Below are 20,870 nucleotides of genomic sequence, written 5' to 3' on the forward strand. Positions count from 1 at the left end.
GATAGATCAGAGGGCTTTTAACCTTCTAAAACATGAATCTACCCACATCCCCAACAGTGATATTGAGGCACATTTGGAACAGTTAAATTGATGAAATTGAAAATTCAACAATTATCTTAGCCCAGCCCCTCAATTCTTTTAACTGAAAGGGCTAAGTTGCTCCCATGTTTATTGCCAAAGATACAGAGCCAATAATTTTTTAGTGGATAGGCTGGGATTAGGAAATGATCCAAATGCATTGTTCCTGCCCTGCACCACAGTTGCCTGGCACCTGGACTCCCACGTACAGATCCCTGGAAGCATCACCATCCCGCCTGCTTCCCCAGCTTGCAGACATTTGTGTAGCTAATTGTATTTGCGATTTAGTTTCTTACGGTTCATTATTGTCTTGGCAGTTGGATTTGCCTGGGTACCTTTGCTGAAGGATGGGAGAGTCATCACATTGGAGCAGCAGCTGCCAGTCTCAGCCAATCTTCCCCCAGGCTACTTGAATGTGAATGATGCCGAATCAAGAAGGGTAGGGGATATCTGTGTTTGGGGAAGTGGTCCTGTTTTATATATTTAAAAGTGGAATTCTGTTGCTATAGTATGGGGCAGGAATACTCAAAGTATGGTCTGAAGGCTGGTCCTCCTTCACAATCAAGTTAAGCAGGGAAGACTGCTCTGTGTTTACAGCTGATGATTTCAGTGTCTTTTAAAACTGGATTTTGGGATGACGTTAAAAAAACTCATTTAACTAATTCATTTTATGGTAATTTATATAAATCTGGAGAGGATTGGAAATCCAAAATTATTTAGGACATGTTTATTCTAAAGGGCCCTTATTTTCTCAAGTATTTCCTTTGAAAGAACCTAATACACTCCTTTCTAAAATCTCTTAAAATACACGGGTGGTATTGTACGTTGTTCATGTAATATATTTGCTCATGGCTGTATTTGTCTCCAGCAATCAAATGCGGATATCAAGTGGGTAGATGGGGCAAAGCCTTTGCTGAAGATTAAGACCCACTTAGAATCAACCATTTACACTCAGGTGAGTTGCAGTGCCCAAATTTCCCATCTGAGTACCGCGAGTATGTTTCCTCGTTAAACTGGACTATTTTTAATCTCCCACTGCCTTGGAGAAATTGGACTTTAAAAGGCACGTAAAATCTATCATCAACATTTTAAACATGGAAAAAAAACTAAGGCTAAGTTAGGAGAAATAGAATATACTGTTTCTGCTTTGGTTTGGTTTGGTTTTTAAAGCCTTAAATAAGTGCTTACTTGGTTGGGCATGTTTAGCAGCTTCCTATGTGTTCAGGTACACAACCATGTTCACCTGGCTGTGGTGGTGCATTATATGAAGGTCAAGGGCAAAAGTTGGCAGAGGTGGCTCCGGGGTCCAGGTGTTAGAAAACCCAGATAGACAGGCCTTCGTGATGCTGGATCGGGGAAAGCTGGGGCACCTGCGCTCGAGGATAATGAATCAAATTCATAAGGCTGTTTCCATCTGTGTTCCAGGATCTGCATGTGCACAAATTCTTCCACCATTGCCAGCTGATTCAGTCAGGCTCAAAAGAAGTTCCAGGGGAACTCATTAAATATTTAAAGGTAAATGAACAGGTTCTGCGAAAGGTTCGTTTTTCGTGCCTTTCCTCTGCTACGTTTTTGTTTGTTTGTTTGTTTGTTTGTTGCTTTGGTGGAATAAAAAAACCAGGCAAACCCTTTGGGCCTCAGGAGAGCACTTTCTCTTTGGTACTTTTCCATCAAGTGGCTCTTCAGAAGCAGGCAACAGCACGGCCGCAGTAGGCCGCAGTAGGGAGAAAATGTTAAAGTGAAAATTTGGCATCGTGGTTTTGAAACCTCTTCATTTTGGGTGCAGAAATGGCTTTGCGGGAGGGGCGGGTCCTGGCTCTTCCTGCTACCTCCCACTAAAAGGAGATCTTGTTGTGGTGGGGAAAGGGCCAGAAAAAATGAAAACCGTTTCCCTTGAAATAAAATGGGAAATGGTCCTGTGTTCATTAGTGGGAGACTAGACTGTCATAAGGGCCCACTAAAGCCAGAAACATTGTCTGCATGCACATAGCACAGGGGAGGGAGTCTTAAGGAGTCTGAAGGGCACCATACTGTAGCAGTCAGAGAACCCAATGTTAGGCTTATTCCCTCTGTGTGGGGACTGTGGTGTACATCCTAGGACCTGCCTGGCAGCAGTTGTTACTTTTCATTTCTTCATTAGTAAAGTTAGCCATGGAGAATCTGAGGCATTTTGATTTGATGACTACGTAATTTCCCTTTAGCCAATGGTTAGTGCCTAACAGTGGCCTCAAGGAACCCTTTCTTCAAGAGAGATAGTATGGTGTGAGATAGAGCCTATGGGTCTGTAGTAATCATAATCTGACTTTGTGCTGCAGATCTGTCATTTACTAGGTCTTTGATTAACCTTTACCAAGTCACAGAATTTCTCTCAGCTGTCACACTGGGATAAGAGTAATTAATGTCCACTGTTTGTGAGGCTTGAATAAGACACCACATCTTCTGGGTCCTAATTGCTCGTGACACACTAACTTCTGGAGTGCTTCCTGGGAAGTCCACCTCAGGGATCTAAGCAAAGAAAACAGTATCTTTCTAAAGAGCTTCCTGTATCGTGGTGTTAATGAACATAGAAATGAGCAAGTAGAGATACCACCGATGATTATAGATACTATAGAGCAGCAGTTCTCAACCTGTGGCCTGTGACCCCTTTTGGGGGTCACACATCAGATACCCTGCATATCGGATATTAACATTACAATTTCATAACAGTAGCAAAATTACAGTTATGAAGTAGCAACAAAATATATTTTAAGGTTCGGAGTCCCCACAGCATGAGGAACTGTATTAAAGGGTCACAGCATTAGGAAGATTGAGAGACATTACTATAGCAAGACAAGAAAGTGGTAGACTTTCTGTCTTCCTAGAGAGGATGCCTCTGGCAAACTGATATTTGACCAGCTACTTAAAGAAGGATGGCAGCCAAGTGTCTGGCTGGGGAAGAGCTGGCAACAGTAGGTACAGAGACCAGGAGGAGCTTGGTATGATGTATTGTGCAGCTGGAAGGTCTGTGATATGTCTGGTGTATGAGGTTGGTAAGGCATGACCTCAGGGCATCTGGGGAGCCTCTGAGGGTAGTGGGGAGAGTCTTTTTTTGCCAAGTCAACTAGCAAGTCTTGGAGGAGTTTGACAGAGGCATGATTTGCCTTTGATTCTTTTGCTGTTTTATGGGGCATTAAACCCAGGGCCTCATGCATGCCAGGTACTCAAACACCCTACCATGCAGCTATAGCATCACTTTTTGGTATTTTGTATATGTGTGTATGTTTATGTGTGTGGGTACCTGTGTGTGTAAGCATGAGTGTGCATATGTGTGTACATGTATGTGAAGGCCAGAGGTCACTTAGGTTCTGCTTCTCAGGAGCTGTCTACCTTGTTTTTGAAGACAGAATCTCTCACTTGCCTTGAGCTCGCCAAGTAGGCTAGTGTAGGCCAGAGAGCCCCCGGGATCTGCCTATCTCTGCCCTCCTACCAATGGAATTACAAGACGGCAGCACCATACTCAGATTTTTAATATTGGTGCTGGAGATCAAAACCAGGTCTTGACTGGCATGCGACTTAGCTACTGAGCTATCTTTTGGCCCTGAATTTTATTGCTATTTTTTTAAGTTGCCCAGGCTGGTCTTTAACTCACTATATAGCCCTGGTAGGCCATGAACTGCCAACAGTCCTGCTTTACCCTCCCAGACTGGACTGGACCAGACTGGACTGAGATTATTAAACAGAGCTGCTAGGTCAGGCTTGACTTTAGTTTTTATAGTACTATTCTGCCTGCCACATTAAAAAAAAAAAGTTCAATTTTTTGTTCAAGAGAGACAGCCAATCAGTAGTGACTCTCGGCCTCAGCATTAAGGACTATAACTTTCCAATCCAGTCCTTAGAACTATCTAAGAAGACTCTAACAATATGGATAGACAGTTTATCTGTTAAACTCATGGAGTTTCCTTTTGGAGGGATATCTGTGAGAATTTTCACAGAGTGGTGTTAGATACATCATTTTCAAATACTGATATTCTTCAAATGGAACAAAATGTGCACTGGTATTTCCTTTTGAGGGTGTGGAATGTCAGAGTTACACAATGCACATATGCCCTCTGGTGGCCATATGTGAAATGGCATCAGTTGCAGAAATAATGCCAAAAAGGGTTGTGTAGAAGTTTCTTTTTGAGAATGAGAAAACAGAAGTCTTAAGTAGAGGTGATTTGTCTATAGTGCTCCAGCTACTTGTTAGCTCATCCAAGTCTGTGACATATCTCTTGATGCCTAGTCCTATGAACGTCTGAGCAAATCTTTGTATCTATTATCCCTGTAAATGACAGTTTCATGAATTCATTTATTCGTTGAGATGTGTTATGTATGTAGTACTATGGAGCTTGCACAGAAGAATGACTTAGAAGCATCGTCAGTGTAGATATTACAGCCTAATTAAAGACAGAGCAAAAAGTAAGTTAGCTAGCAACTTCTTCATAATACAGAGAACTGTGGGAAGACCGATGTAATTAAATGTTGCATCTTTGATAGAGAATTGCAGGTATTAAAGATTCAGATCATCGAGAATCCCATGTAGAGGAAGGACTGCCATTTTCCCTTGCCCTCTGTTGCCTTATTTATTTATTCAGCCATTCACCAAAGATTTATTAAGCATTTTATGCAGGCAAGGCATTGTTCTGGATGCTGGGAATGTCACTGGGGGAAATTTGGACAGAATTAGTTTTGTGTGGGTAGGGAGATTATAAACTTTAGGAAAAATGAGTGCTGTGAAGAAAAGAACAGGTTAATGAGAACATTCTTGGTAGAGTTGTCAGGGAAGGCTTATCTGTGGAAATGCCAATTTCAGGAACCAAAGCAAAGGTGACAGCCATAGGTGAAGAGAAACTGATGCAGTGGTGTGCATGGCCTATACTGGTCTGTTTACAGGGGGGCAAAAAGACAGCATCCCTAGAACACAGGAAGCAGAGTGAGGCGGCGAGGTTGCTGGGAGCTCAGCCTGAAGATTGTAAGGATCATGGAGGCCTGTGATGGCCTTTGCAGTGATTTTGTTTGGTTTGTGTTTAACAAGGGAAAGATGGCATCGACTAATTTGCATATCAAAAAGGACACTGGCTACTGTTGAGAAGAAATTATAGAAGATAATAGCTACATAGTGGTAGCAGGGAGCTCCATCCTGCATGGGATGTGCTCTCCCTGGTATTTCCCTTCTGCTTAGCTCACATGTGCTACCTCCTTGTGGCCCTATTGCCACTTCTTTTGTACATGTGGTGCACATACCTGTCCTACTATTTGCTATTTGTACCACAGTGATTTCATTGTGTCTTTGCCCCTTTCAACAGTGAACTCTAATGGTTGGAGCTGCGTTTAGGTTGTTTGGTTTGCTCTCTGATGTTTGGCTATTAGAAGTATACCCAGTTCACCTCTATGGGATGAGAAGATGAAATGGGGTCACTGAACTGCGGGTTTGAATTGGCCCTGGATGAGTAATTAGGAATTGGTTAAAAACTGTGAACAAAACAAAATGAACGAAAGCATATGGTATATTTAAAGAGCAAAGGTGATGCTAGTTTGGCTTTCTGAAGACCAGTAGTCAATTTAAAGATTCAAAAATGCAGACTAGATCTTCAGTACATTCAACTTAATTCTACAGCTCAGGGTTTCTCAAGATTAGCACTAGTGACATTTAGGGGGGGGATAGTTCTTTGTTATAGAATGTTTAGCAAAACTCCAGGCCTCTACTTAGTAGAAACCAATAGCACATGCATGCATATTCAAGTTGTGATAGCCAAAAATAGCCTCAGACAGCGCTAAACCTCTCACAGAGACCAAGTGATTCCTGAATGAGAACTACTCTTCATAGTAACAGGAAGACACCACATTCTCGATGGCTGAGGATGTAGGTCAGTAGGAAAGTGCTTTACATAGCATGTGGGAAACTGTCACAGCTTCAGCACTAATAGAAAAAAGATGAAAACCATTTTGGTAGAAAGTAGTGTAATGTAATCAGCATCTATGGTGGGTAGGTGATCAATTTGGAAATGTGTGCTGGGTATATTGAAAATGAAGAGACACTATAGATGTTCTAGAAATATGTCAAGGGGGTATCCTGAAAGGGGGCAGCAGAAGAGATGACTATGTAGAGAGTGCACAGGAAGGAAACCCCCAAAAGAACAACCCTGTGTTCCTAGAACTTGCTAGCCTATCCTGTGAACCTAATGGAAGAGAAGCTACAGAGGCCTTAAGTTCCTATTGAGATACAAGTGATTGAGTCATGGAAAGCGGAGGTGCATGTGAGGATGTGAAGACAGAGTAAAGGAGACTAACAAAGAGAAATGATGAGTTCCCTTAAGTGCAAAGACTTGGCTCGTTGTATTCCCCATAGCACTACACATAGAATTGATGTAAAATAAAAATTCTCAGAAAATCTCAAATCAGAACATTTTAAATTTCAAATCAGAAAATCTCAAAAAAGATTTTCCTTTTGCTTGGCTGATGGAGAGATGGACTGGGTTAATATGGAAAGAAGAAAGGAATGTAGCAAACAACACTCTAGCATTTCTATGTATACATGAATATATAAAATATCAGCACTACATTTGGATGTTTGTAATACCCATTAGTAGAGGCAGAGTGCAAGCACGTGGAATAAATGTATTCAAAAAATGTTAGAAGACTGGCCAGATTGCCCAGTGGGTAAAGGTGGCAAGCCTGACCCTCTGAGTTTGATTTCTGGGACCCATGTAATAGAAGAGAGAACTGATTCTTGTAAATTGCCATGTGTCCACACGCATGCACTGTGGCATATAGGCTCACACATGCATCTGTATATGTGCTCCACACACACACAGACCCACACACAAAGTAAGTAAAAAATAAAACCTTTAAAAGAATGCTAAAATGCAAAACTATCTCAGTTTGATAGATGATGTGGGATAAAGCAAAATGTACTTTACTGAAGCTCACTTAACTTACCATCAGGCTAGCTGGAGGCTAAGATTGTCTTAGAAAACATATTGAATGCATGGTGCCTGTAGGCAGATCTTCCAACCCCTAGCCCACAATGAATATAGATTTATCAAAGGACAGTTGTTTTCTTACGAGCCCATAAATAAATTGTACTTGGTATCTTTAGTAAGGCATTCTTGTCTAACTTGCAGAATCCTAATAGCAAAACAATGGGGTGGATTAAGTCCTTAGCAAGTGTCCTGTCTCAGAAGTACACATTTCAGCAAGCATATAGGCAAGCCAGTGTATCGCTCATTACTTAATTTTCTTATTGTTTCACATTTGCAAATTAGATCATATTTCTGTTTGTTTCCATAACTAATAATGACTTATTTTAGTGTTTGCATGCCATGGAGATCCAAGTCATGATACAGTTTCTACCTGTAATTCTTATGCAACTCTTCCGAGTTCTCACAAACATGACCCATGAAGATGACGTTCCCATCAACTGCACCATGTGAGTTTCGGTGTTATAATGAAAGAAGCTATTTGCTTCCGGTTTTTCTTTTTGTTCATGGCTATAAACTTCCCTCTTAAAACTGTGTTTGTTCTATTGCATTGGTTTGATCATATTGTCTCATCGTCACTTGTCTGAATTTTTTTAATATTGCTTTTGATTTCTTTCTTTTAAAAAATTTTAAATTAACTTTATTGTTTAAAAAAAACAACTTGCAAGTAAAATAAACAGCACACACCTAAATGAACCAGATCCAAAGTTTGTGCATCTCAGCAAACATCTATGCAGTCAGAATAGCCATACAGAATGGAAGCTGTGGAGGTTCACTGTTTATCATATTTCTATGCACTTAACCATCACCAAAACCAACAACTCCATGGCAGGATTAGAAATAGAAAAAACTTAGCTATATATCCTCTTTCATGATGTGCATTATTTCCATTTTTTGGCCCTTTCTAGTCCTCTAACAATCAGCCTTTCTTATTCTTTCATACAATCTTATACTGAGCCCACAGGCAGATTTGTTTGCATATATACATCTGATGTTGGCTAGGTTCAACATGTGATAGAAACCAATGCAATTCTCTTTTTGAGATTGTGTGACCTTATTTGATATGATAGATTCTGAGTCCATTCATTTTCCTACAAGTTTACTTTTATTTCTGTCTTTTTTCTTTCTTTCTGACTGCTCGTTCAGAAGCATGGCATTTACTCTCCAGTTTTGTTTTTATTTTCCACATTTCTTCTCTTACTGATTTTTTTTTTTTACATCACTGTACTGTGGTTGAAAATTGTATCTGGAATGATTGCAGTCTTCTTAAATCTTATTAAGACTTTTTAAATAACCTAATGTATATTCAATCCTGGAGTGTATTTGTGTGCACACAAACAGAATGTGTCTTACTTTACTGTTGAATGAAATGTGTTCTGTATATGTATATATTTCGTTAAAGTATAGCTGAAGTCAAATATTAACTTTCTCATTTTATGTCTGGTTGACCCATCCATTGTTGAAAGTCCTACGTATTGAAATCCTACACTATTCTTGCGCTGTTTACTGTTCAAATTTCAATTGACCTTTCTCCAGTCATGTTCTATACTTGTGTTGAACAATACAGTACCACTTAGCACATTTCGTAAGTATGGCTAGTTCTTCCAAGGAATGAATATTGAATTGCAGTTCATTTTAGTTTTAACCAATACAGTCACTCACCTATGACCAGTGTTTCTCATAGTGAACAGAACCTGTCATTAAAACCATGAGTTTTGAATTGGAAGAATAAGCTATGTCTGTATGAAAACAAAGGTACATTGTAAGGTAGAGAGTAAAACACACTCACATTTCAAAATGGAAATAGCTGACTTGAAAAACTGCTGTGGTCAATGCTGAATGTCTTTGGCTCTGCTGCCCTTACTGCCTTTTCTCCTAGACCCCAGTCTACAAACACTTCCATACTGTGTACCATATCTGTGGTCAGGGAGAGAGTCCTGTTGAAAGTTTAAGGACCATTATCCTAATATAATGGTTCTCAAAATGCATGTCCCAGCAGCACTATGCCCAGGAAGTTTTAAAAAATGCTAATCATTGAACTTTAAACTCAGCCCTACAAAGTCAGAAACTCTAGGCGAGGAGCCAAGCAATCTGTTAACACACCTTTCAGATGCTTGCTGAAGTTTGAGAGACAAGGCTAGTCTCTTAAGTTTACCTCCCACTTTCATCTTATTTTCCTTGCTCTGCCCCTCCTTTCCCCTTGGCACAGTTTTTCATGTTGTCTTTTGCTTGTTTGTTTTTTTGTTTGTTTGTTTTATTGAGACAGTCTCATTCTGTAGCCCAGATAGAACTAGACTCAAGGTGATCCTCCTGCCTTAGCCTCCCAAGTGCTAGGATTACAGCATATTTCCCAGCCACTTTATCTTTGTTTTATGTTCCTTTTATCTTCACTGGAAGTGATTTGAGTATTCACTTTACCTGAGCTTTTTCATAACATAGGGCTATGACCATACTTTTAAGTGAATACACAGATTTAGAAAGGAGACAAAACATCGGGGCTGCCAAAGTAAAGTATCCTTTTGATCCAGGAAATACATTTTTCAAGGCACCGAGTGTGTTAGGCAGTGGACTCTTAAAGACATAAACCACTGTCACCTCTCCTCTTAACCCCTCTTGTTGTTGTTCAGGCATTTCGTTTGCTTTGTTTTGTGTTCTTGGATTAGACTTGCTCATATGTGCCAATCACACTAAAGTCATGAGTTGAAACATGGCCCACTGACTTTCATGAATGTTGTTTCAGGGTCCTCCTACACATTGTGTCAAAGTGTCATGAAGAAGGCTTGGAGAGCTATTTAAGATCCTTCATAAAGGTTTGTGGAGTAAAGCTTTCTTGCTGGATGCTTTATCTACTTCCTGGGACAGTTGTATCTGATGGTTGACTTGGTTCTGTTTGCAGTATAGCTTCAGACCTGAAAAACCAAGCACTCTTCAGGCCCAGTTGATACATGAAACACTGGCTACTACTATGATAGCAATCTTGAAACAGTCTGCAGATTTCTTAGCCATAAATAAACTTCTAAAGGTAAGGATGGAGGACACAACTGGACACAAAACCAATCTCTCCGTATTTGGTTGTAACCTTTCATTTTATCCTTTTTTTTTTTAAATATCCTTTTTTAGTATTGGACTATTTTAATTGGTTATTTTATTTACATTTCAAATGTTATCTGCCTTTATCATTTTTTTGTCCCTGCCTTCCCTCCTCTTACATTGCACATGTATCTTTCAGAGCCTTCTTCCCCCTCCATATGCCCCGCTTTGCTCTGAATTAAATGTATAAAACATAAATATTGGATGAGGCAGAATCTTGTATTTGTTACATACAGTGTTTAGTTCGTGGACCTGGGGCTGCCCATTTACCAGCTCTGGGCAAGTGTTACCTCATGCCTAACTTGGAGTATTTGATATCACTTCTGACAGGATGTAGGTACTCAGCAAACAGTGAACTATTATTCTAATTCCTTTCTTTGTATTTTTTTATTATTTCTTTAATTGGTGATAGAATTATGGGCCTTTTGAAATGAGTTAGCTAGAGAATTGATGCTAGCTTTCAAATTATATGATATGGCCAACCATATAGGTCATGTAGGCTTTGCCAAACTGAATGTAGGCAGCAATAACATTTATTATCTTTATTTGTGAAAGAGGGACAAGAGAGGGCAATGGCATGAATATGATCAAAATATATTATATACATGTATGAAAATTCCATCATTAAGCTCATTTAATATGTAATTAATATAGGTTAATAAAAATGTTTACATGTTCATTGTAGAGAATTTATAAGAAGTAATAAAAATAACTAAAAGTTGGCTTACTGTCATCACTAACCAGGGGCATCCCAAAACAATATCACTGATAAAAAGAATCCTGTCCAATGAAGCAAACCTCCTATTCTCCCACTGTACATGCTTATAGAAACATTGAGTATATTTTGTGTTAGCTAACTATGCGTGGGAATGGGGTCTTGCTCTGGTTTATGGTTGATATACCCAGTGTCATTGTTTCTTTGTTTCTTTCTTGTCTTTCTCTAAAACACTTAGGAAGTATTCTGTGAGAATTTAATAGTGAATTGAGGTCACTTGAAATTGTTATCAAACTTTAGAGACAAGATGTCTGTTAATTTGTCCAGTGTTTCAAAGCCTCAAATATTTGGGTAATTATTAAGGTGTGTGTGTGTGTGTTTTTTTTTTTCAGTATTCATGGTTTTTCTTTGAAATAATTGCAAAGTCGATGGCCACATACTTATTGGAAGAGAATAAAATTAAGGTAAGTAGGCTCAACAATCATTTAATTGATTAACTAATTAATTATGTTTGAGACCACCCTGTTGTTCAGGCTAGTCTCAAATCCATGTTCAACCTCCCAAGTGCTTGAATTATAGATTTAAGCCATTGCACTAGGCTCATTTTAATTGATAAATGGTAAATGTACATATTTATGAGACTAACCTGTAACATATATAAAGAAAGCTAAACTTTACACATAGCAATAATATGCAAGTCTCCCTTTATTCTAATTATTCTTGCCCTTAGCTTTTCCAATGTTGCTTATAAAAGCAATGAGTGTTTGCACAAATCTAAGCTCCTACAGTTCATGTGTTCTTACAGTTTAATTTGCAGCATCTCCTAAATAGTTAGGAATAATTATAGTAGGATATAGGTAATATCCTACCATGATTTACTATGTGGAATGCATTGACGGTTTGCATTTCTTTTGAACAATGTTAATGTTGAATTGCTGGAGAGATGGCTTAATGCTTGTTGCTCTTGCAAAGGGCCCAAGTGTGGTTCCTTGCACCCATGTTCAGGCAGCTCCTAACCATCTGTTACCCCAGCTTCTGAAAGTGTTACCTCCTTTGCCCCCACTCTCCACTCCCACATACACATAGATAAAATATATTTTTTACAAATGAGAAAAAGTAGTAAATCAGACATGTTCTGTCTATTAGAAAGGATTAAGGTATATAATAGAAAGAGTAAAAAGAACTTTGTACAAATATTAATATCATGTACATTTCTGCATGTGCAATATTTCTGCATTGTGTAATAATATGAATTGTATTTCTAAAATTTGGTATTTACATTTACTTGTTTTCTTCTATCATTATTATTAGTAGTAGTAGTAGTAGTTGTTGTTGTTGTTATATATGTGATGACAGATAGGATTCCATGTGAGCTACAGAATATTTTTGAGACTTTGTGCAGTGAGTTCTCTCCTTTACTATATGTGGGTTCTGTGTATCAACTTCACTATATGTGGGTTCTGTGTATCAAACACAGACCATCAGGTCCTACACAGCAAGTATTTTTTCCACTGAGCAGTCTCACAGGCCCCTTATTTGGTTTTGAATTCTGTTTTAAAGATACATCTTGAGAATTCCTGAATTGAAATGCCTAGAACCAGAAGGGTTTCAGATTTTTGACATTTTCAAGTTTTAGAATATTTGCATATACATATTGAGATAGGTATCTTGGGTACAGGATGCATGTCTAAACATGAGACTCATTCATGTGTCATGGATATTTTATACACATAGCCTGAAGACAATTTTATGCTTTACTTTACATTTGCACCTGTGTTTTGACTTCAATCAGTAACACATCAGGTATGGAATTTTCCATGCGTAGAGTCAGGTCTCAAAAAGGTTCAGGTTTTTGAGCACTTAATACTTGAGATTTTTCAATGAGAAACATCCTGTACAAGAAGTTTTCTTGGTTACAGAAATCATGATGGTGAGGCATGTGAAATGAAAATTCATCTCAGAGAAATTTCATAGAATACGTTTGCTGAAATTGGAATGCATGCTTATGTTCTGTACCAGAAAAAATGAAATGAAATAAAATAAAATAAAAAAGTGTGCCTGCATCCAAGGAACTTGGATTCCAGAGCTGGGTTATATTGACCCATGCTATGCCTGATGATAATTTCAGACACTTATATGATTAGAGAATCAGATCATTCCTATAAGTTCAAGGTCTAGAATAATGGTTCTCAGCCTGGAGTCACAACCCAGTTTTGGATCTAATGACCCTTTCATATCACATGTCAGATATCCTGCATTTATATATTTATATTATAATTCATAACAGTAGCAAAATTATAGTTATGAAGTAACAACAAAAGTAATTTTCTGGTTGGAGGTCACTACAGCATGAGGAACTATGTTAGAGGGTCACGGCATTAGGAAGGTTGAGAACAACTGCTCTAGGATAAAGTTTACTTTGAAAAATATACTGAAGTCATTTTTAGTTGAAAGAAAAAAATGTACTTTTTAAAGGCAGTTCCATGATGGAACATGTTTGGAAGTAAAATGACAGTTGGAAGTAAAATGACAGTTCATCTGTTTAGACTTCTTCAAACTCTGACTCTTTCTCTATTTTTTATTTAAGCTCCCCAGGGGCCAGAGATTTCCTGAGGCATATCATCACGTCTTACATTCTCTGCTTCTTGCAATAATTCCCCATGTGACCATCCGCTATGCAGAGATTCCTGATGAGTCCAGAAATGTGAATTATAGCTTGGCCAGCTTCCTAAAGGTGAGTTAAAAGCAGCCAAAACATGTTCGGGATCTTTTCTTCACTGACAGGGTCTGGAAAGGCCAAGGAATAACAGTTCTCTTTTTCTCCTGAAAAAGCTGGGTGTTTGGCTTAATTATTTTTCATTGTTGAGGCTTGAACCTATGTCCTCTGCATGCTGGGCAAATGCCACACTCCTTAACTATATCCCTAGGTCCTAGCTAGGTCTTTTAAAGGCTGTTGAAATAACTCTTCAGACTGATGGATAAATTCACCCAGGTTGACTCTCCCTCCCACTAAAGCAAGTAGTTAAATAAAAGGCTCTGTCTGAGCCAGAAGACTAGCCATGCTTATTTCAGAAAACACTTTAAATACATTTCAAATGGAATGCTATTAGGTGGAGGAATTGTTCCAGCCAGTCCCTAGCAGTCCTTATCATACTCTGATGCCTTTATGCAATTAAATTATTTCTCTGGTGTGATTGTCTGTCTGTCAGTATCTGTCTCTGTCTCTCTGTCTCTCAGTCTCTCTCTGTCTCTCTCTCTGTCTCTCTCTCTCTCTCTCTCTGTGTGTGTGTGGGGGGGGAGAGAGAGAGAGAGAGAGAGAGAGAGAGTGTTGTGAGTGTATGTACTCATTACATGTGCCCTGAGACTGGAGCAGCACACCTGTCATTTATTGCCATATTCTTTTTTTTTTTATTTTCTAAATTCTTTGTTTACATTCCAAATGCTTTCTCCTTTCCAAGTTCCCCCCTCCCCATATGTCCCATAAGCCCTCTTCTCTCCACCCATTCCCCAATCACCCCTCCCACTTCTCTGTCCTGGTAGTCCCCTACAATGCTGGATAAAGCCTTTCCAGGATCAGGACCCTCTCCTTCCTTCTTCATGGGTATCATTTGATATGCTAATTGTGTCTTGAGTATTCTGAGCTTCTGGGCTAATTAATATCCACTTATCAGTGACTGCATTCCATGTGTATTCTTTTGTGATTGGGTTACCTCACTTAGGATGATATTTTCCAGTTCCAACCCTTTGCCTAAAACTTTCATGAATTCCGTGTTTTCAATTGCCTGAGTAGTATTCCATTGAGTAAATATACCACATTTTCTGTATCCATTCCTCCATTGAGAGACAACAGTGCCTTTCACTGAACCTGGAGCTACGCTAGCAACGTACAGCCCTACAAATCTTTCTTGTCTCTGACAATCTGCATGGCACTAGGCACTAGAGGTACGCGGTTATGGCCATGCCCAGCTTTTTATTACATAGCTATTTGGATTCTAACTCATGTCTTCATATTTGTGTAGCAAGGGCTCTTACCCCCTGATCCATTTCTTATGCCCAAAATTTTGAATGTTTGAAGTAAAGATACCTATTTCCTGCTATCAACATGGGATTGCATGTTGCTATTACATATAGATAGAAATTGTTTGTTTTGCTCCTTGAGGTTCTTTAAAAGGTGACAGAAATCTCAGCCCTTACAGAAGATGTCAGGTTTTTTTTTAACTTTTTGTTTTATTGTCATATATGTGGGTATGTATTTGTGTGTCTTGTTTTGAAAATTATACAATTGAGGCTCTTAAGTCTTCATTCCATTGATAATTTACTTTTCTCCTTTTCTTTAAGGTCACCCAAAACTCTTGACAGCTATCCTCATATTACCCATAAAAATAATATCCCCTTTGTATAGAACAGATTTTTAAATTCTTTAACATCATGATAAGAAACACCAGTACTTGTCTAACCAGTCTGCCTTCTTTGCTTTATTAGCGCTGCTTGACACTGATGGACAGAGGATTCGTTTTCAATTTGATAAATGACTATATATCGGGATTTAGCCCCAAGGATCCTAAGGTACGTTCTAAGGACATAGTTGTAGTGGCTATTGGATATTTAAGCATGACATCAAAGTTGACAGTTATATTCTTTCTTAGAGGATTCAGAACTGCTCTTTCCATTTGTGTACTTTTGAGTATTGTCAAAAGCAAGGACTGTTGAGTAGTGTTTGGAGAACGGCCAAGACCACCCACAAATCTAGCTATTTACTAACAGAATTCAACATATAGTTGTAATTCTGACTAACATTGATTACAGTGATAGGATGTGGATACCCAGCAGGATCAAGAAAGAAAAAGACAGCAAGTGAAGGCTGTGGTGATCCCCATGCAGACATCTCATGCTTTTTTCCTCTTGTGAAGACATACTTTCCCACTAAGGGTGAGAATACAAGAAAAGGCTACAGTATTTCTGTTTAGAGTTTAGGGTTCTTTGGGTTTGACCAAGCTGCAGAGATCAGGAATGAAGACACATACAGAAAAACCTGGGGTTCGATGAACCATGATGGAGACTTACCAGAAGTCTCGAAACACAGTATGTTTATGATCTACAGCTGAATGGGGATGCAAGCTTATTTTATACAATTGATGGAAGACTTTAGGGGACCACTTTCAGGATGTAGTCATGTAGGTTGCACACATTGTCAACCTCTGCAGATAAAAATTCTAGACTAGTGATTTATGTTGCACACTTACTTTACTTTCAGATAGTCTAGAATTTTGATCTGCTTTAACACAAAACCGGTTCCACTGTAAGAACTGTGGGAAGCAAGTATACCCCTATGTATATGAGCATTCATGATATGAGCACCGTCACACAAGGACCCAAGGTGACCCTGATCCATAGGAATAGCAAGGCCTTCCCCTGGCTGGAGTACAGAGGTTGACATGTCTCCTCTGTGATAAGGACCTAGTACACTGGTACAGAGAAACACAACCTTATCACAGAGGGAACATGTCAAAATCCCCTTTCACAAATGACAGCCAACATCAGTGTTACAGCAGGCCTTTTAAAATCTGCCCCTCTAGGGCCTGCTATGTTAACTCTTTCCTGTACAGATTGCACCTGCAAGTATACATTGGAAGATAAACACTTCACTTCTGTTAGGAAAGAAACGATCATATTTTTCAATCATCAACAAATAAATGCGTACAAAATGAGACCTGTTATATAATTTACCATTTAGGTTCTTGCTGAATACAAGTTTGAATTTCTCCAAACAATCTGCAATCATGAACATTACATTCCTCTGAACTTGCCAATGGCATTTGCAAAACCTAAATTACAGAGAGTTCAAGGTATGTATTTGTATTTTCCATTGTTTGGGATTGTTATTCCTTTTGTGATAGTACTAGTGTAGTATGAATGCTTTCTAATGAAACCAGTTAACTTTATGGTAACTTGAGAATTGTTACTATCTGAAGATAGGTTCATTAATGGCATTCTTGCATTTCCTTCATTCTATCAGTGGCAATAGTCTTAGTATGAGAAATTTGGATATGCTACTTATATTGTTGCTAAACACAGATGTCAGACACTAGTAAAATTTCTATAATAAGTGTATTGAATTTTATTTAAGAGGAAATGAGAAAGTATGTGAATGCCTTTCTGCTGAAAGCATCAAAAATAAATATAAAAAGTGAAATGATAATTTTTAATTCAGTAAATTTATAAAATGCCTCAGTTTTAATCTCCATTGCTAGTTTTATTGAATGCTTTGTTGTATAGCACTATTCTTATGTTATTATGTTTTTTATTTGTCCCTTTTCTTTTCATATATTAATTAGATTTTTTTTCATTTGCGGTGGACCGTTTGACTTCAGTAGGTAGGTTTAACTCGGTTCACTCTAAAGTAGTATGTTGTGTTTAAACACAATTGATTTGATGAATGGCCAGAATGAATGGGGGCTTTATTTGCTTTTCAAATCCTCCTTAGCCAAAGTGAGCCTTCAATTTCTGGTACCTAAAAATCTTAAAGGCAAGTGCTAGTTTATCCTTAAAAATGAGCTTCAGTGCTGTCTGAAAAAAAATCAACTTTCAAATGTCTGTCCTTAGAAAGCAACTTCCTCTGCTACAAATCAGCGTGGGGATAGGGAAGGACTGAATGTCTGTTCTAAGTGTTTGTTACCTCTCTCAGGCTTGCTGCTCTATCACCCTGTTGAATGGCTACTTGGCCACAGTCTTGAAGGTGTGCTTCACCAAACTGAATTTATTCAAGTCACTGAAGCAAAAAAAAAAAAAAATCACTTGCCATTTGCAAAATCTACCCAGATAAGTCCACCTTGGCTATTCAATGCTGTCCTTGGATTATAAAGTGATTGGAATTCACAAAAAAAATTTATGAGAATGCAGGAGAGTCATATGCCTTGGTCTTTAAGGAAGTCTCTACTCAGGGGTAGTGTGTATAAAAGTGGTGAAATGATAGCCAGTCAAAATGGGAAAATATTTTAAGACCATAGTACTACTATCTAATAACCACCTATTACTAAGTTAAGAGCATATGTGGCCCACGTACTTCCCCCTGTCTATTTGATAATGATGAGGCAGTAGCGAAAAGGAATGGATAGGGCATTTGAGATTTAGGATTAAATTAGAGAATTTGCAACATTTAAAAATCCTAACTGAATATACTACATTGTATTATATTCTGAATCAAACAAAAGAAAAAAAAGAAAGACATTTTATCTAAAATAAATGGAAATACAAAGTTTACTAAATGTAATCCCAGCCACCCCCCCTCTGATTTATTGAAAGTCCCACAGTATTAATGTGGAGGATTTAATGGAGATCAAAAAGTCTAAAAAGGAGTGAAAGATGCAGTTGGCAGTGGTGATTTATGAAATTGAAGGTCTGTATTTATGTGATGGTGAATTGATGTGAGACGGATGCTGAGCTGATGTGAGATCTGGCAACCTTTTGTATTAGCATTGTATCTACTAGGAATGTTTACACCAGCATGTAAAAACAGTGCAATAATCAATACTTAATACTGTTGGCATAATCCTGTTTTCTTCTTTTCCTTCTTTATAAATCTAAATGGATAAGGAAATCAAGGATTAATCTATGATGTTAAGGTTATAGTTAAAATGAAATCTCTTCAGATAATAAACAAATATGTTAAAAGATACCCAAATGTAGAATTATTTCATTCCAAAATCTACTATAATTGTACCGAGACTTGAAATAATTTAGGGGGGAAAGTATCTTGCTAACTGAAATAATAATGAAAACAAATCATCTATCCCTAATTAAGAGTGTTTGTATTAGTAAAAAAAAAATTGCATGTTCATTCTATACTACAGAGGAATTGTTCAAATTGATTAATAATAAAATCTTAATAGTTCTTGCTAGCATGACCACAGTTGATCAAATAATAATTATAGTATTTTATTTGTCTAATAATTTTTTATTTTGTATTAAAAGTTACAAATTTTATTGTACTGCAGATTCCAGTCTTGAATACAGTTTATCAGATGAGTATTGCAAGCATCACTTCTTGGTTGGTCTACTTCTCCGGGAAACCTCCATTGCTCTTCAAGACAATTATGAGATCAGATATACAGCTATCTCTGTCATAAAGAATCTTTTGATAAAGCATGCATTTGATACTAGATACCAGCACAAGGTAAGGATGTCTGTACAGTAGTGCACTAGGAAATTTCCACTAAGAGTTTTCATTCAAGATGATTACAGTGAGGAGCATAGTATGAGTTATCGATGAAGAGGTAATTTTATAAACTAATTTTTCCCATTTCAGGCCATTAAGTTTTTTTTAAATGCCATGCAAATTAACTTGACAGAAAACATTTTCTCAAACCATCCTTTAGTAATTTGATGCTGGGGAAGAAACAAGCCGTAGCGAACACATATTAGGTTGCTTTATGTATTTTTCTTGTATTTAATATAAATATTTGGGCCAGTCAAACTCTTTCATTATTTATTCCATAAACTAGGATTTTTGGAAAGTCTTACAGGGATTGGAAAAATGACTGAATCAGGAGTTAAACAGTGCTTGCTGCTCTTGCAGAGGACTGCAGTTTGGTTCCCAGTACCTGCATCTGGCAGCTTATGACCACCTATAACTTCAGTTCCAGGGAAATCCCATACTTCTGGCCTCCAAAGGCACCTTTATTCACATGGACACACACATGCACACACACACATGTAAAAGACATTTTATAGAGTTGTACTATGCATATGCTGTCAAATATGTTTTTAAATATATACACATATTCCTAAATAAATATGATATTCATACTTGTTTAATAAGACATAAAGTATATCATATATAAAATATGTAATGTGAATTTTTCTTTATACTAAAAACATGTTATGATAATATTTAACAGTCAAGCCATGGAGGTGGCTGTAAATCTTACATACATTTAACATTATTTATGTGTAACCCTATATTGCTCTGATTACTGTCTGCTACTACCTAAATACACATTGAAAAGTCATTAACATTGCAATTTAAGGGCATGGAAAATTAAACTACAAACTGAATGGATTTGGAATAGCCCTAAGTTACTTCCCTAACATTGAGCAACTCAAGGAAATATAGTATTCCCTGTTTGATAATACTATAATTATCCATATATATTTTTAGTTTTTTTGAGACAGGGTTTATCTGTATAGCCCTGGCTGTCCTGGAACTCACTCTGTAGACCAGGCTGGCCTCGAACTCAGAAATCCACCTGCCTCTGCCCCTCAGAGTGCTGGGATTACAGGTGTGCACCACCACCGTCCTGCTCCATAATTTTTAACACTCAACTATAAATAAATTTATGACATAATTTGTTATTGTAACTAATTTGAAAAACTGATTTTCAGGTGGATTTTTTTCCTATAATTTAATCATGTTGTATTTTTTAGTTACCAAGATTTTTTTTATTTGGAAATCTTGCCATTTTTTTCATGATTCTGTCTGGAAGTAATTTGATCCTTCATTTTAAGATATAAATTATACAATTGTAGTTTGTGATATTTTTTGCCAAATTATAAATATGTATACTGATCTTGCAAACAACCTTTTCTTTTATGTGGCTATGTTTAAAAGCTGTCACTGGACTCTGTATTTTGAGTAAGTCCAAACAGTAACACAGTTCTTGGATAATTTTTGTAACTATTAGCTCATACGTCAAATTTTTGTAGCTTCTAGCTCACTTTTAGGCTTTTAATCTGATGTATGAGGTCAATCCCATTCACTTCACCATATGTATATTATTAATCAATAAAGTTTTGATACTTTTCAGAACCAGCAAGCCAAAATAGCACAGTTGTACCTCCCATTTGTTGGACTGCTCTTGGAAAATATACAGCGACTGGCAGGCCGAGATACCTTGTATTCCTGTGCAGCCATGCCTAATTCTGTAAGTGTGTTAATGTATTTCTGTCTCAAGTTGTAGCTTGATTTATCTGATGCATGTGAAATTGAGGTC

At 37.7% G+C, this 20,870-nt stretch overlaps 1 protein-coding gene across 2 annotated transcripts in view; it reads left to right on the top strand.

The window, feature by feature from the left end:
• Positions 1 to 20,870, top strand: part of Dock11 (dedicator of cytokinesis 11) — a 184,011-nt gene that overhangs the window by 95,003 nt on the left and 68,138 nt on the right. The window contains exons 21-33 of one of the 2 annotated variants that reach the window (XM_052171937.1): positions 396 to 517; positions 947 to 1,033; positions 1,504 to 1,593; positions 7,407 to 7,525; positions 9,817 to 9,886; positions 9,973 to 10,098; positions 11,274 to 11,345; positions 13,469 to 13,615; positions 15,364 to 15,447; positions 16,616 to 16,727; positions 17,217 to 17,255; positions 18,876 to 19,054; positions 20,685 to 20,801. In XM_052171937.1, coding sequence (XP_052027897.1) covers positions 396 to 517; positions 947 to 1,033; positions 1,504 to 1,593; positions 7,407 to 7,525; positions 9,817 to 9,886; positions 9,973 to 10,098; positions 11,274 to 11,345; positions 13,469 to 13,615; positions 15,364 to 15,447; positions 16,616 to 16,727; positions 17,217 to 17,255; positions 18,876 to 19,054; positions 20,685 to 20,801 — 1,364 coding nt within the window. The remainder of the gene's footprint in view (positions 1 to 395; positions 518 to 946; positions 1,034 to 1,503; positions 1,594 to 7,406; positions 7,526 to 9,816; positions 9,887 to 9,972; positions 10,099 to 11,273; positions 11,346 to 13,468; positions 13,616 to 15,363; positions 15,448 to 16,615; positions 16,728 to 17,216; positions 17,256 to 18,875; positions 19,055 to 20,684; positions 20,802 to 20,870) is intronic. The other variant, XM_052171938.1, reaches the window with a different exon arrangement.

Source organism: Apodemus sylvaticus, chromosome X, assembly GCF_947179515.1.
Source record: "Apodemus sylvaticus chromosome X, mApoSyl1.1, whole genome shotgun sequence".
Taxonomy (NCBI): Eukaryota; Metazoa; Chordata; class Mammalia; order Rodentia; family Muridae; genus Apodemus; species Apodemus sylvaticus.